A 15,730-nucleotide genomic window follows, 5' to 3' on the forward strand; every position below is an offset into this window, starting at 1 on the left:
GCTCTGTACCCCCTTCTCTTCTCCCTCCGCTGACACCCAGCCCTGGGCCCGGCCCCCCCCTCCGGCGGGGATCCCCCAGGCTCTGTACCCCCTTCTCTTCTGCCTCCTGACACCCAGCCCTGGGCCCGGCTGCCCCCCTCCGGCGGGGATCCCCCAGGCTCTGTACCCCCTATCTTCCTCCTCCGCTGACACCCAGCCCTGGGCCCGGCTGCCCCCCTCCGGCGGGGATCCCCCAGGCTCTGTACCCCCTTCTCTTCCCCCTCCGCTGACACCCAGCCCTGGGCCCGGCCCCCCCCTCCGGTGGGGATCCCCCAGGCTCTGTACCCCCTTCTCTTCCCCCTCCGCTGACACCCAGCCCTGGGCCCGGCTGCCCCCCTCCGGCGGGGATCCCCCAGGCTCTGTACCCCCTTCTCTTCCCCCTCCGCTGACACCCAGCCCTGGGCCCGGCTGCCCCCCTCCGGCGGGGATCCCCCAGGCTCTGTACCCCCTTCTCTTCTCCCTCCGCTGACACCCAGCCCTGGGCCCGGCCCCCCCCCTCCGGCGGGGATCCCCCAGGCTCTGTACCCCCTTCTCTTCTGCCTCCTGACACCCAGCCCTGGGCCCGGCTGCCCCCCTCCGGCGGGGATCCCCCAGGCTCTGTACCCCCTATCTTCCTCCTCCGCTGACACCCAGCCCTGGGCCCGGCTGCCCCCCTCCGGCGGGGATCCCCCAGGCTCTGTACCCCCTTCTCTTCCTCCTCCGCTGACACCCAGCCCTGGGCCCGGCTGCCCCCCTCCGGCGGGGATCCCCCAGGCTCTGTACCCCCTTCTCTTCCCCCTCTGCTGACACCCAGCCCTGGGCCCGGCTGCCCCCCTCCGGCGGGGATCCCCCAGGCTCTGTACCCCCTTCTCTTCCTCCTCCGCTGACACCGAGCCCTGGGCCCGGCTGCTCCCCTCCGGCGGGGATCCCCCAGGCTCTGTACCCCCTTCTCTTCTGCCTCCTGACACCCAGCCCTGGGCCCGGCTGCCCCCCTCCGGCGGGGATCCCCCAGGCTGTGTACCCCCTTCTCTTCTCCCTCCGCTGACACCCAGCCCTGGGCCCGGCTGCCCCCCTCCGGCGGGGATCCCCCAGGCTGTGTACCCCCTTCTCTTCGCCCTCCGCTGACACCCAGCCCTGGGCCCGGCTGCCCCCCTCCGGCGGGGATCCCCCAGGCTCTGTACCCCCTCCTCTTCCCCCTCCGCTGACACCCAGCCCTGGGCCCGGCTGCCCCCCTCCGGCGGGGATCCCCCAGGCTCTGTACCCCCTTCTCTTCCCCCTCCGCTGACACCCAGCCCTGGGCCCGGCTGCCCCCCTCCGGCGGGGATCCCCCAGGCTCTGTACCCCCTTCTCTTCTGCCCCCCCCCACTGGGGGCTGCTCCCTTATTTATTGGGGCCCCCGGCCCCCCCTTGAATAAATCGTGTCTGGCCCAGCTGCTGTGTCCGTCCCTCTGTCTGGGGCCTGGGACTCCTTTCTCTGGCGGAGGGATCTGGGAGAGAAATGAAGCTACTTCGTTCTGCGGCGGAGGGAGACGCGCTCGGGGGCGGGGGCCTCACGCAGGCTGGGAACTCATTTATCCGCGGAAGGATCTGCGGCAGGGACTCGCTTCACCGTGGAGCCGGGTCAGCTTTGTTCGGCGGAGGGATACGGCGCTTTGGTTGGGATGTCGGCTCTTCCGGGGCGGAGGGTTCCGACCTGGGGCGGTGAACAGCCCTGACCGGGCCTTGCCCGCCGGCGGGGGGGGTCGAGCGCCTTTGCCGGAACTCGTTTCCTGGCGGAGGGATTCGGGGTGTGGTAGGTGCAGCTGGGACTCGTTTCCAGGCGGAGGGATAGAGTGAGGGCGGTGCTGCGACCCTGCCTGGCTCCGCGCGGGTCGGGGGGAGGCAGCTCCGGACCCGCCGCTATGGACGAGGCCTACGACGTGATCGTGCTGGGCACCGGGCTGAGCGTGAGTCGGGGGGGCCCTGCGGCCCCGCAATGCAACCTCCCCTTGCACCCTGGGGTGGAGGACCCCCCATTGCAACCTCCCCTTGCACCCTGGGGTGGAGGACCCCCCCTTGCAACCGCCCGATTGCAACCCCCCCTTGCACCTGGGGGGCAGGACCCCCCTTGCACCCTGGGGTGGAGGACCCCCCCTTGCAACCGCCCCATTGCAACCCCCCCTTGCACCTGGGGGGCAGGACCCCCATTGCAACCCCCCTTGCACCCTGGGGTGGAGGACCCCCCCTTGCAACCGCCCCATTGCAACCCCCCCTTGCACCTGGGGGGCAGGACCCCCCATTGCAACCCCCCTTGCACCCTGGGGTGGAGGACCCCCCCATTGCAACCTTCCCTTGCACCTTGGGGTGGAGGACTCCCCCCTTGCAACCGCCCCATTGCAACCCCCCCTTGCACCTGGGGGGCAGGACCCCCATTGCAACCTCCCCTTGCACCCTGGGGTGCAGGACCCCCCCCTTGCAACCTCCTTATTGCAACCCCCACTTGCACCCTGGGGGGCAGGACCCCCATTGCACCCCCCCATTGCAACCCCCCCCTTACACCCTGGGGGCAGGACCCCCATTGCAACCCCCCCCTTGCACCCTAGGGGGCAGGACCGCCATTGCAAACCCCCTTGCAACCCCCTTACACCCCAGGGTGCGGGACCGCCCTGCGGCCCGCCAATGCAACCCCCCATTGCAACCCCCTTTGCACCCCAAAATAGGGGACTCCCAGTCCAACCCCCCCATTGCACCCCGGGGTATGAGACCTCCCTGTGGCCCCCCCAAGACACCCCCTTGCACCCAGGGGTGTGGGGCACCCCCAGTGCAACCCCCTTGCACCCCAGGGTGTGGGACCCCCCTGCAGCCCACCAATGCAAGCCCCCCTTGCACCCCAGGGTGCAGGACCCCCATTGCAACACCCCCTTGCACCCGGGGGGCAGGACCCCATTGCAACCTCCCCTTGCACCCCGGGGTGTGGAACTACCCTGCAGCCCCTCAATGCAACCCCCCATTGCAACCCCCTTGTACCCTGGGGTGCAGGACCCCCCTGTGGCCCCCAATGCACCCCCCTTACACCCCGGGGTGCAGGGGACTCCCAATGCAACCCCCCCATTACACCCCGGGTATGGGACCCCCTGCAACCCCCCAATGCACCCCCTTGCACCCTGGGGTGTGGGGGACCCCCAGTGCAACCCCATTGCACCACAGCGTGTGGTACCCCCCTGCGGCCCCTCAATGCAACCCCCGTTGCACCGCGGGGTGCGAGACCCCCCTGTGGCCCCCCAGTGCAACCCCACTTGCACCCTGGGGTGTGGTGCCCCCCAATGCAACCCACCAGTGCACACACCCCTTGTACCCTGGGGTTTGGGATCCCCCTGTGGCCCACCAATGCAACCCCGCCTTGCACCATGGGGTGCGGGACCCCCATTGCAACCCCCCATTGGATCCTGGGGTACTAGACCCCCCTGCGGCCCCCCAATGCAATCTCCTAATTCAACCTCCCTGTGCACCCTCGGGTGCGGGACCCCCCTGCAGCCCCCTAATGCAACCCCCATATTGCACCCCGGGATGTGAGACCTCCCTGCAACCCCCCGTTGCACCCTGGGGTGTGGGGCCCCCCTGCGGCCCCCCAGTGCATCCCCCCATTGCACCCTGGGGTGTGGGACCCCCATTGCAACCCCCCAGTGCACCTTGGGATGCGGGACTCCCCTGCGGCCTCCCGATGCAACCCCCCAATGTGCCCCCTTGCACCCCAGGGTGTGGGACCCCCTGTGGCCCCCCATTGCACCCCCTTGCACCCCAGGGTGCACGGGACCCCCAATGCAACCCCCCATTGCACCCTGGGGTGTGGGGCCTCCCTGCGGCCCCCCAATGCATCCCCCCATTGCACCCTGGGGTGTGGGACCCCCATTGCAAAACCCCAGTGCACCTTGGGATGCGGGACTACCCTGCGGCCCCCCAATGCAACCCACCAATGCACACACCCCTTGCACCCTAGGGTGTGGGCCCCCCTGTGGCCCACCACTGCAAGCCCCCATTGCACCCTGCGATGTGGGACCCTCTGCGGCCCCCCCAATGCAACCCCCCATTGCACCCCGGGGTGTGGGACCCCTCTGTGGCCCCCCAATGCAAACTCCCCTTCACCTTGGGGAGCAGGACCCCCCCTGCAGCCACCCTATTGTACCCCCCCAATGCAGTCCTCCACTGAACCTCCTGTGTGTCCTGTACATCCCCCTTGGCAGCTCTGGCACAGCCCCCCATTGCAGTCCCTAATGTCCCCCTCTGCAACTCCCCTGCTGCACCCATCTCCAGGCACCCTGCTAGACCCCCCCATTGCAACCTTTGCTCCCCCCCGTGGCTCCCTCCTCCCTCCCTCCAGTGTCCCTCAGCCCCCCATGGTAGTACCTCCCTGTCCCCCTTTGCGTCTCCTCCTTATGCTCCCCTAGGCACCCCAGCCCAGGTACCCGACTAGATTCTTATCAGAACCTCCCCCATTGTGCTCCCTGCTCCGTGCACCCCCCCCTTCTCCCTCCCTAACCCATCACCCATCCTTCAGCCCCCACCTGTCCCCCAGTGCACCCTGACCCCCAACACCCTGCAAAAGGGGTACTCCCTCCATTTATCCCCCCACTGCATCTTTGCCAAGGGAGGGGTGGGAAGTGACCCACCCCAGCTCACCCTGCATCAGCTCCTCCAGGATCACAGAGCCCCCACCTTCCCTGCAGTGCACAGCAGGGTGCAGCCCCCCCATGTGCTGGCCCCTTGCACGGGCCAATGGGGCCATGAAGTCTCCCCTTACCACCCCCACCCAGGTCTTGGCAGCTGGAGGCCTCTTCCCTTTGCACCCCAAAGCTGCCTCCTCGATAGTTACTAACCCCCCCAGGGCACCCACTACAGCTGGGTTGTCCCACGCCTGCCATTGCACCCCAACTGTAACCCTTGTCCCCCTCCAACATCCCAGCTCCTGCCGCTGCATCAGCTACCTCCAGCCCCACACAGCTTCCTGCCCCCTAGAGGGAAAGGCCCAGAGCCCCATTCCCTGCTCCCCCCCACCGCCCCGGCCAGGTGGGGTCCCCGGCGGCTCTGGCACTGACCCCTCCCCTGCCCCCCAGGAATGCATCCTGTCGGGGATCATGTCGGTGAACGGGAAGAAGGTTCTGCACATGGACCGGAACCCCTACTATGGCGGGGAGAGCTCCTCCATCACCCCCCTGGAGGAGGTGAGGGGCTGGGCCTTGGGGTGATGGGGGGGCAGAGGGGAGTGGGTCTCAGGGGGGCTGATTTGGAGGGATGGGCCCCAGCGGAAGAGGGTTTGATGGGGGACTCGTTCAAGATGGGGTCTATTTCGGGGGGGCATGGGGGCTTTAGAAGGACAAGGTTTGAGGTGGGGGCTGGTTTGGGGGTGCAGGGGACTCATCAGGAAGGAGCCTGGGGGAGAGTTCCCCAAGGGGAGGATGTGGGGGGCAGGCGCCTGGGACAGGTGGCTCTAACTCTCTCCCTCCCCTCCCTCCCAGCTGTATAAACGCTTCGGGCTCCCCGAGGGGCCCCCTGAGTCCATGGGGCGCGGCCGGGACTGGAACGTCGACCTGATCCCCAAATTCCTCATGGCCAACGGTAAGGGGGGGCTAGGAGAGCGGGGGGCCTCAGATGGGAGGGGAGTTGTGGTTTTGGGGAGCTCGTGCGGGGCCGGGGGAGGGGTGAGGTGTCGCTCTACCCCCCCCCTCACCGTGGTCCCCCTGCCCCCAGGCCAGCTGGTGAAGATGCTGCTGTACACGGAGGTGACTCGGTACCTGGACTTCAAGGTGGTGGAGGGGAGCTTCGTCTACAGGGGGGGGCAGGTACACAAGGTGCCCTCCACCGAGACCGAGGCGCTGGCATCCAGTGAGTGACCCCCCACTACCCCCCCAAGGGGTCCCTCCCCGCAAGGGAACCCCCCCCACTGCTCTGGGGACCCCCTTCTGTCCATCCCCCCAGGACTGGGCTGAGTTAGTGCCCCCTTGCAAGGGGGTCATGCTCTCTGACCCCCCCGTGGCCCCATCCACCGGGAGATGAGTGAGCCCCCCCAGCCGGGTTTTCTCCCCCTCCCCCGTGCCCTCTGGCCACCCCCCCGCAGATCTCATGGGAATGTTCGAGAAGCGCCGGTTCCGGAAGTTCCTCGTCTTCGTGGCCAATTTTGACGAGAACGAGCCCCAGACACTGGAGGGGGTCGACCCCCATAGGACCCCCATGCGGGACGTGTACGAGCACTTCGACCTGGGGCAGGACGTGATCGACTTCACGGGCCACGCGCTGGCCCTGCACCGCACCGACAAGTGAGTCGTGCTCCGGAGCCGCTCCTGGGGGGCCATGCCCAGTCCCCCCCCGCGTCACGGACCTGCAGCGAGTCCCAGGGCAGGCGGATGCCCCCCTCGCCGTGGCTCTAAAGCTCTGCCTGGCGCTTTGACCCCCAGCGGGTCCCCAGGGGTTGCCCCAAACGTCCACGCAACGGGCGTGGCCATTGTCTCCTGGGGGGCCCAGCCCTTGCCAGTCGGGCACCTCTGGGTCTCTGCAAAGATCAACCCCCCCCACCCCGCCTAGTTAGCCATGCAGCTTGTGGGGAAACTGAGGCAGTCACACTGTTCATATGAAATATGAAACCTCTTGACCTGCCCCAGACTCCCCCCACCCCCTAGCTCTGCTGGTGCCCCTCACTCCCGACCCGCAGCCCCAGGCCTGGGCCCCCCTCAGCTCGTCTCTCTCCACAGTTACCTGGACCAGCCCTGCATAGAGACCATTAACCGGATCAAACTGTACAGCGAGTCGCTCGCTCGCTATGGGAAGAGCCCCTACCTCTACCCGCTCTATGGGCTGGGGGAGCTGCCCCAGGGGTTCGCCAGGTGAGTTGGGGGGCAGAGAGCTCGGAGGCGTCGGGCGGGACCCGATGGGAGGCGTGGAGGGGGCAGAGAGCTCGGAGGCGTCGGGCGGGACCAGATGGGGGGGCAGAGAGCTCGGAGGCGTCTGGCGGGACCCGATGGGGGGTGTGGGGGGGCAGAGAGCTCGGGGGCGTGGGGCGGGACCCGATGGGGAGCGTGGGGGGGGCAGAGAGCTCGGAGGCGTCGGGCGGGACCCGATGGGGGGCGTGGGGGCGGCAGAGAGCTCAGGGGGTGTCGGGCGGGACCCGATGGGAGGCGTGGGGGGGGCAGAGAGCTCGGAGGCGTCGGGCGGGACCAGATGGGGGGCGTGGGGGGGGCAGAGAGCTCGGAGGCGTCGGGCGGGACCCGATGGGGGGCGTGGGGGGGGCAGAGAGCTCGGGGGCGTCGGGCGGGACCAGATGGGGGGTGTCGGGGGGGCAGAGAGCTCGGGGGCGTGGGGCGGGACCCGATGGGGGGTGTCGGGGGGGGCAGAGAGCTCGGGGGCGTGGGGCGGGACCCGATGGGGGGCGTGGGGGGGGCAGAGAGCTCGGGGGCGTCGGGCGGGACCCGATGGGGGGCGTGGGGGGGGCAGAGAGCTCGGAGGCGTCGGGCGGGACCCGATGGGGGGCGTGGGGGGGGGCAGAGAGCTCGGAGGCGTCGGGCAGGACCCGATGGGGGGCGTGGGGGGGGCAGAGAGCTCGGAGGCGTCGGGCGGGACCCGATGGGGGGCGTGGGGGGGGCAGAAAGCTCGGGGGCGTCAGGCGGGACCCTATGGGGAGGTGGGGGGGCAGAGAGCTCGGAGGCGTAGAGCGGGACCCGATGGGGAGGGCGTGGAGGGGGGAAGAGAGCTTGGGGGGCGTCGGGCTGGACCCGGTGGGGGGCATGGGGGGGGGCAGAGAGTTCGGGGGGCATCGGGCGGGACCCGATGGGGAGGGCGTGGAGGGGGCAGAGAGCTCGGGGGGCGTCCGGCAGGACCCGATGGGGAGCGTGGGGGGGGCAGAGAGCTCGGGGGGCGTCGAGTGGGACCCGATGGGCGTGTGGGGGGCAGAGAACTCGGAGGGCGTCGGGCGGGACCCGATGGGTGGCGTGTGGGGGGCAGAGAGCTCGGGGGGCGTCGGACGGGACCCGATGGGGGGCGAGGGGGGGCAGAGAGCTCACGTGGCATCTGGCAGGACCTGATGGGGGGATGTGGGGGGGGGGGCAGAGAGCTCAGGGGGCATCTGGCGGGACCCAGTGGGGGGCGTGGGGGAGGCAGAGAGTGGGGGGGCGACGGGCAGGATCTGATGAAGGGGTGTAGGGGGGGGCAGAGAGCTCGGGGGCATCTGGCGGGACCCGATGGGGGGCATGGGGGAGGCAGAGAGATCAGGGGGGCGCCGGGCAGGACCCGATGAGGGGCGTGGGGGGGGCAGAGAGCTCGGAGGCGTCGGGCGGGACCTGATGGGGGGCGTCGGGGGGGGGGCAGAGAGCTCGGAGGCGTCGGGTGGGACCCGATCGGGGGTGTGGGGGGGGGCAGAGAGCTCGGAGGCGTCGGGCGGGACCCGATGGGAGGCATCGGGGGGGGGCAGAGAGCTCGGAGGCGTCGGGCGGGACCTGATGGGGGGCGTCGGGGGGGGGGCAGAGAGCTCGGAGGCGTCGGGCGGGACCCGATGGGAGGCGTGGGGGGGGCAGAGAGCTCGGGGGCGTCGGGCGGGACCCGATGTGGGGCCTTGGGGGAGGCAGAGAGCTTGGGGGCGTGGGGCGGGACCCGATGTGGGGCCTTGGGGGGGGCAGAGAGCTCGGAGGCGTCGGGCGGGACCCGATCGGGGGCATGGGGGGGGGGCAGAGAGCTCGGGGGCGTCAGGCGGGACCCTATGGGGGGGTGAGGGGGCAGAGAGCTCGGAGGCGTCGAGCGGGACCCGATGGGGAGGGCGTGGAGGGGGGAAGAGAGCTTGGGGGGCGTCGGGCTGGACCCGGTGTGGGGGGGGCAGAGAGTTCGGGGGGCGTCGGGCGGGACCCGATGGGGAGGGTGTGGAGGGGGCAGAGAGCTTGGGGGGTGTCGGGCTGGACCCGGTGGGGGGCGTGGGGGGGGCAGAGAGTTCGGGGGGCATCGGGCGGGACCCGATGGGGAGGGTGTGGAGGGGGCAGAGAGCTCGGAGGCGTCGGGCGGGACCAGATGGGGGGTGTGGGGGGGGCAGAGAGCTCGGAGGCGTCTGGCGGGACCCGATGGGGGGTGTGGGGGGGGGCAGAGAGCTCGGGGGCGTGGGGCGGGACCCGATCGGGGGCGTGGGGGGGGCAGAGAGCTCGGGGGCGTCTGGCAGGACCCGATGGGGGTGTGGGGGGGCAGAGAGCTTGAGGGGGTGCCGGGCGGGACCCGATGGGGGCGTGGGGGGGGCAGAGAGCTCAAGGGGGTGCCGGGCAGGATCCGATGGGGGCATGGGGGGGGCAGAGAGCTCGAGGGGCGTCTGGCAGGACCCGATGGGGGCATGGGCGGGGCAGAGAGCTCAAGGTGGTGCCAGGCAGGACCCGATGGGGGTGTGGGGGGGGCAGAGAGCTCGGGGGGCGCCGGGCAGGACCCGATGGGGGCGTGGGGGGGGCAGAGAGATCGGGGGGCGCCATGCAGGACCCAGTGGGGGGCGGCGCCTGGTCTCCAAGGTCTCTGCCCCCCCAGGCTCAGCGCGATCTATGGAGGCACCTACATGCTGAACAAGCCCGTGGACGAGATTGTCATGGAGAACGGGCGGGTCGTGGGGGTCAGATCAGAGGGGGAGGTGAGTGGGAGGGGCAGGGGGGAGACACCCCCGGCCCAACACACACAGTGATTTTGGGGGGTTCCCCACTAGGTCCCCCGTTAAATCTGAAGGGGGACTTGTGGTCTCCATCAGTGTCCCCTCCCTGGGATATCGGGGGCCTGGCTTGCCCCATAGGTGCTGGGTTTGGGGCGCCTCTTCCCTGGGGATGGGGGCTCAAGGCCAACCCCCAGTGGCTGCCCCCAGTTCTCCTTCCCAGAGGGAGGGGTTGCCTGTCCCCTCCTGGCCCGGTTCCTGGCTCTGCGCTGGGGAACCCCTTGGGGGGGGGGGTCGCTGTACCCGGGGGGGGAGGGGGAGCCGGGCTGCGTGTTTCCAGCTGTCTCTCGGCTCAGGCCTGGGGCGGGGGCTGAATTCCTGTCCCCCCAGGTGGCGCTGTGCAAACAGCTGATCTGCGACCCCAGCTACGTGCCCGAGCGAGTTCGCGGGGCCGGCCGCGTCGTCCGTGTCGTCTGCATCCTGAGCCACCCGATCCGTGGGACCAGCGAGGCCAGCTCCTGCCAGATCATCCTGCCCCAGAACCAGCTGGGCCGCAAGTCGGGTCAGCGCCAGGGGGCTGGGTCCGTCCCTGGGAGCCTCCCACCCCCTGTGACATCACACGGGGCAGAGCCGGGGCGGGGCGGGTCTGTCCCTGGGAGCCTCCCACCCCCTGTGACATCACACGGGGCAGAGCCTGGGGGGGGGGGGCTGGGCCTGTCCCTGGGAGCCTCCCACCCCCTGTGACATCACACGGGGCAGAGCCGGGGCGGGGCGGGTCTGTCCCTGGGAGCCTCCCACCCCCTGTGACATCACACGGGGCAGTGCGGGGGGGGGGGGCTGGGCCTGTCCCTGGGAGCCTCCCACCCCCTGTGACATCACACGGGGCAGAGTCGGGGGGGGCGCGGTGGGTCTGTCCCTGGGAGCCTCCCACCCCCTGCGACATCACACGGGGCAGAGTCGGGGGGGGCAGGGCGGGTCTGTCCCTGGGAGCCTCCCACCCCCTGCGGCATCACACGGGGCAGAGCCTGGGGGGGGGGGCGGCGCTGGGCCTGTCCCTGGGAGCCTCCCACCCCCTGTGACATCACACGGGGCAGAGTCGGGGGGGGGGCTGGGCCTGTCCCTGGGAGCCTCCCACCCCCTGTGACATCACACGGGGCAGAGCCGGGGCGGGGTGGGTCTGTCCCTGGGAGCCTCCCACCCCCTGTGACATCACACGGGGCAGAGTTGGGGGGGGGCAGGGCGGGTCTGTCCCTGGGAGCCTCCCACCCCTGTGACATCACACGGGGCAGAGTCGGGGGGGCAGGGCGGGTCTGTCCCTGGGAGCCTCCCACCCCGTGCGGCATCACGCGGGGCAGAGCCGGGGCGGGGCGGGTCTGTCCCTGGGAGCCTCCCACCCCCTGTGACATCACATGGGGCAGAGTCGGGGGGGGCAGGGCGGGTCTGTCCCTGGGAGCCTCCCACCCCGTGCGGCATCACGCGGGGCAGAGCCGGGGCGGGGCGGGTCTGTCCCTGGGAGCCTCCCACCCCCTGTGACATCACATGGGGCAGAGTCGGGGGGGGGCAGGGCGGGTCTGTCCCTGGGAGCCTCCCACCCCCTGCTGCATCACACGGGGCAGAGCCTGGGGGGGGGGCGGCGCTGGGCTTGTCCCTGGGAGCTTCCCACCCCCTGTGACATCACACGGGGCAGAGTCGGGGGGGGGCAGGGCGGGTCTGTCCCTGGGAGCCTCCCACCCCGTGCGGCATCACGCGGGGTAGAGCTGGGACGAGCGGGCTGAGCCACAGGGGTGGGACACAGTGCTGGCGGGGGGGCCGGGTCAGCACACTGAGGGCCCCACAGGTGTGTACATGTGACTCGGTAACAGCGGGGATGTCGCCCGACTGCATTTCCTCGTCTCCCTGGCCCCTCGTTAACTGGGCAGCCTCTGGGGGAAACTGAGGCACACCCACGATTTCTACGAAGCCTCACCACCCGTTCCACCCACACACACACCCCAGATATCTACGTCTGTCTGGTTTCCTGGGCCCACAACGTGGCTGCGCCCGGGAAGTTCATTGCCATTGTCAGCACCACGGTGGAGACGTCGGAGCCGGAGCAGGAGGTGGAGCCAGCACTGCAGCTTCTGGAGCCCATCGACCAGAAGTGAGGCCAGGGGGATAGGGAACCGGGTGAAGGGCTGGGAATTGGCGGGGGAATAGGGCAAGGAGGGAATTCGGGAGCCTGGAACCCCTTTGGGGTTCTGACGGGGTCCCTGGGGTGCAGCCCCCCAAACCCACACCCTGGGCCGGCCAGGAAAGGTGTCTGTGGGCATCTCCCAGCCCCTGTCACGGCCCTGTGCAGGCCCACGGGACGATAACTCCCAGGAGACCTGGACTCGCCCCACGACTTTGTACCAAACACACGATTGGTGATTGAGGAGGGCCCAGGGTGTTCCCTGAGGTGCAGAGCCGCCAGGCGGGGGATAGGGAAATTCTGCTTTGCGAGGTGAGCTGGAAAGTGGAGGAGGGAGGAGCTGGGTGGGTAAAGACCTCGGGGTGGGGGAGATGAGCTGTGACTCCCCCTCTCCCCTCTTTCCCGGCAGGTTTGTGGCCATCAGTGACTTGTACGAGCCCATGGATGATGGCACAGAAAGCCAGGTGAGTGCCCCTGCAGGGAATTCCCGTCCCCTCCCCCTCCCTTGTGGGACGTCCCATCTCCCTCCCCCCTTGCTAGGAGCTGTTGGAGGGGGGAGCAGGGGAGAGTGGCAAAATATGCATATGATACAAAACTCCGATGGCGAAGAGCTACAAGGGGATCTCACAAAACTGGGTGATTGGGCAACAAAATGGCAGATGAAATTCAATGTTGGTAAATGCAAAGTGGTGCATGTTGGAAAACACCATCCCAATTATACATATAAAATGGTGGGGGCTAAATTAGCTTTACCGGAGGGGGTCACGGTGGAGAGTTCTCTGAACACATCCACTCAATGTGCAGCAGCAGCCAAAAAAGTGAAGAGAGCGTTGGGAATGATTAGGAGAGGGAGAGACGATAGGACAGAAGGTATCATGTTGCCTCTGTCTAAATCCCTGGTCCACCCACACCTTGATACTGCGGGCAGACATGGTCACCCCATCTCAGAAAAGAGATACTGGCATTGGAAAAGGTTCAGAAAAGGGCATCCAAAATGATTCGGGGTCTGGAACGGCTTCCGTATGAGGAGATTAATAAACCTGGGACTCTTCAGATGGGAAAAGAGGGGAGTAAGGGGGGATATGACAGAGGTCTATAAAATCAGGACTGTGTGGAGAAGGTAAATAAGTGTTGTTTACTACTTCTCCTAACACAGGAACTAGGGGTCACCAAATGACATGAATAGGCAGCAGGTTTAACACAAACACAAGGAAGTATTTTTCGCAATGCACAGCCAACCTGTGGAACTCCCTGCCAGGGGACGTTGTGAAGGCCAAGACCGTAACAGGTTCAAAATGGACCTAGCTAAGTTCGTGGAGGACAGGCCCATCAGTGGCTATTAGCCAGGGCAAGCAGGGATGGTGTCCTGAGCCTGTGTGCGCCAGGAGCTGGGAATGGGTCACTTGGTGATTCCCTGTTCGGTTCACTCCCTCTGGGGCACCTGGCATTGGCCGCTGTCAGCAGACAGGACACTGGACTGGACGGACCCTGGGTTTGACCCAACCTGGTGGTTGTCATGCTGCACTGGGGTGTCCCATGGGCTGGGGGTATCATGGTGCTGATGGCAGGGGGAGCAGGGAAGGGGGCGAGTGCAAACTCATCACCACCCCAGGCGACACCATGTTCATCTCCTCTCTCCCACCCCAGATTTTCTGCTCCCGGTCGTATGACGCCACCACCCACTTCGAGACGACCTGTGACGACATCAAGAACATTTACCGGCGCATGGTCGGCGCCGCCTTTGACTTTGAGAGCATGAAACGGCACCAGAGCCACGTCTTCGGGGAGGATGAGCAGTGACACCCCCCTGCTGGGGCCAGCTGGGACCTGCCCCCCCCCCCCCCGCCCAGCACAGGGATCAGCTGTGACTTCTTCCCCATCTGCACCAGGACGAGTCCCCCCCCTCCTCCCGGGCCAGCTGTGACTCTTCCCCCCCATCCTCTGGGACCAACCCCCCCTACACACACGCACCAATCCAGTACCTCCCAAAGTACCAGGAACAGCTGTGACCCATTACCCCCAAATCCCCCCACCCCACAGCTGCTGCCCCAAGCAGGGACCAAGCCTGGCACTACCCCAACCCCCCGCTGGAGGAAGCTCTGTAGGGCACTTCTAAGGCCTGGAAGACTTCCCCCCCACATCGGGGAGGGGCGGGGGAGATGTCTTGGGTGGGGGGTCACCCCACTCCCCCAAAGCTGGTCAGTTTCCCATGTCCGCCCCCCACATTAGCCATGTAGGGGGGCAGTGCTTCCCCCCCCAGCACCTGCTGCTCACTGTAATTTATTTTAAGTTATAAATACTGGATCAGGGCCAAGAGGGGGAGAAGAGCTGGGGGGGTACTGCAGCCCCTGTTTGGGAGGGGGCTCTGGCTGGGGTGTGCCCCCCTGGACCCCCTGTGGTCACTGTTTAACAATGTCCCCCTCTCCCCCCGCTCAATTGTGTCCAGGCAATAAAGTTACTTTAGTCAACCATGCTCCTGCCTCCTGGGGGCGGGGTGGCTGATACTCAGCACATGGGGGGATACCTGGGTCAGGGGGGCAATGTGGCACATGTGGGGTACCTGGCATGTGAGGGGGGGTGTAGCACAAGGGGAGAATGGCTGATACCTGGCATGTGGGGGGGGGTATCTGGGTTGGGGGGGTGATGCTGGCACATGGGGGGAATGGCTGATACCTGGCACATGGGGGGGGTGTATCTGGGTTGGGGGGGTGATGCTGGCACATGGGGGGAATGGCTGATACCTGGCACGTGGGGGGGTGTATCTGGGTTGGGGGGGTAATGCTGGCACATGGGGGGAATGGCTGATACCTGGCACGTGGGGGGGGGGGGTGTATCTGGGTTGGGAGAGTGATGCTGGCACATAGGGGGAATGGCTGATACCTGGCACGTGGGGGGGGGTGTATCTGGGTTGGGGGGTGATGCTGGCACATGAGGGGAATGGCTGATACCTGGCACGTCGGGGGGGGTGTATCTGGGTTGGGAGAGTGATGCTGGCACATAGGGGGGGTGTATCTGGGTTGGGGGGGTGATGCTGGCACATGGGGGGATGTATCTGGGTTGGGGGGGTTATGCTGGCACATGGGGGGTACCTGGGTCAGGGGGGTGATGTGGCACATGGGGGGGTACCTGGCACGTGAGGGGGGGGTGTATCTGGGTCGGAGGGGCTTAGCACATGGGGAGAATGGCTGATACCTGGCATCGGGGGGGATGCTGGCACATGGCGGGGGGCTGATATCTGCCACGGGGTGGACAGTAACCCACGGGAGAGCAACTGGAGGGGGGGCAGGACCCACAGCCCCATTACTCCCCGCCAGGTTGCTGGGGCGGCAGGGGCACTTCAATCCATTCTGAAGCACTTAGAGGAAAGTGATCAGGAATAATCAGCATGGATTCACCAAGGGCAAGTGCTTGACTAACCTAACTGCCTTCTATGAGGAGATAACTGGCTCTGTGAATGAGAGGATAACAGTGGATGTGTTATTCCTTGACTTTAGCAAAGCTTTTGATACGGTCTCCCACAGTGTTGCCGGCAAGTTAAAGAAATCTGGGCTGGATGAATGGACTATAAGGTGGATAGAAAGCTGGCTAGATTATCGGACTCAGCGGGCAGTGATCAACGGCTCCATGTCCAGTTGGCAGCCGGTATCAAGGGGAGTGCCCCAAGGGTCGGTCCTGGGGCCGGTTTTGTTCAATATCTTCATTAATGATCTGGAGGATGGTGTGGGCTGCACCCTCAGCAAGTTCACGGATGACACTAAGCTGGGGGGAGAGGTAGATACGCTGGAGGGTAGGGATAGGGTCTAGAGGGACCTAGACAAATTAGAGGACTGGGCCAAAAGAAATCTGACGAGGTTCAACAAGGACAAGTGCAGAGTCCTGCACTTAGGACGGAAGAATCCCCTGCACCGCTA

At 67.3% G+C, this 15,730-nt stretch overlaps 1 protein-coding gene across 1 annotated transcript; it reads left to right on the top strand.

Moving 5' to 3' along the window:
- Positions 1–1,752: 1,752 nt before the first annotated feature.
- GDI1 (GDP dissociation inhibitor 1) lies at positions 1,753–14,292 on the top strand. Its single transcript, XM_030548329.1, has 11 exons — positions 1,753–1,964; positions 5,109–5,216; positions 5,511–5,610; positions 5,743–5,877; positions 6,110–6,308; positions 6,741–6,872; positions 9,535–9,634; positions 10,040–10,211; positions 11,645–11,789; positions 12,229–12,283; positions 13,467–14,292. Exons 1-11 carry the CDS (start codon positions 1,920–1,922, stop codon positions 13,617–13,619), a joined length of 1,344 nt encoding a protein of 447 aa, XP_030404189.1. The 5' UTR covers positions 1,753–1,919; the 3' UTR covers positions 13,620–14,292.
- Positions 14,293–15,730: the final 1,438 nt, after the last annotated feature.

The sequence above is a fragment of the Gopherus evgoodei genome, unplaced genomic scaffold (assembly GCF_007399415.2).
Source record: "Gopherus evgoodei ecotype Sinaloan lineage unplaced genomic scaffold, rGopEvg1_v1.p scaffold_98_arrow_ctg1, whole genome shotgun sequence".
NCBI classification, from domain to species: Eukaryota; Metazoa; Chordata; order Testudines; family Testudinidae; genus Gopherus; species Gopherus evgoodei.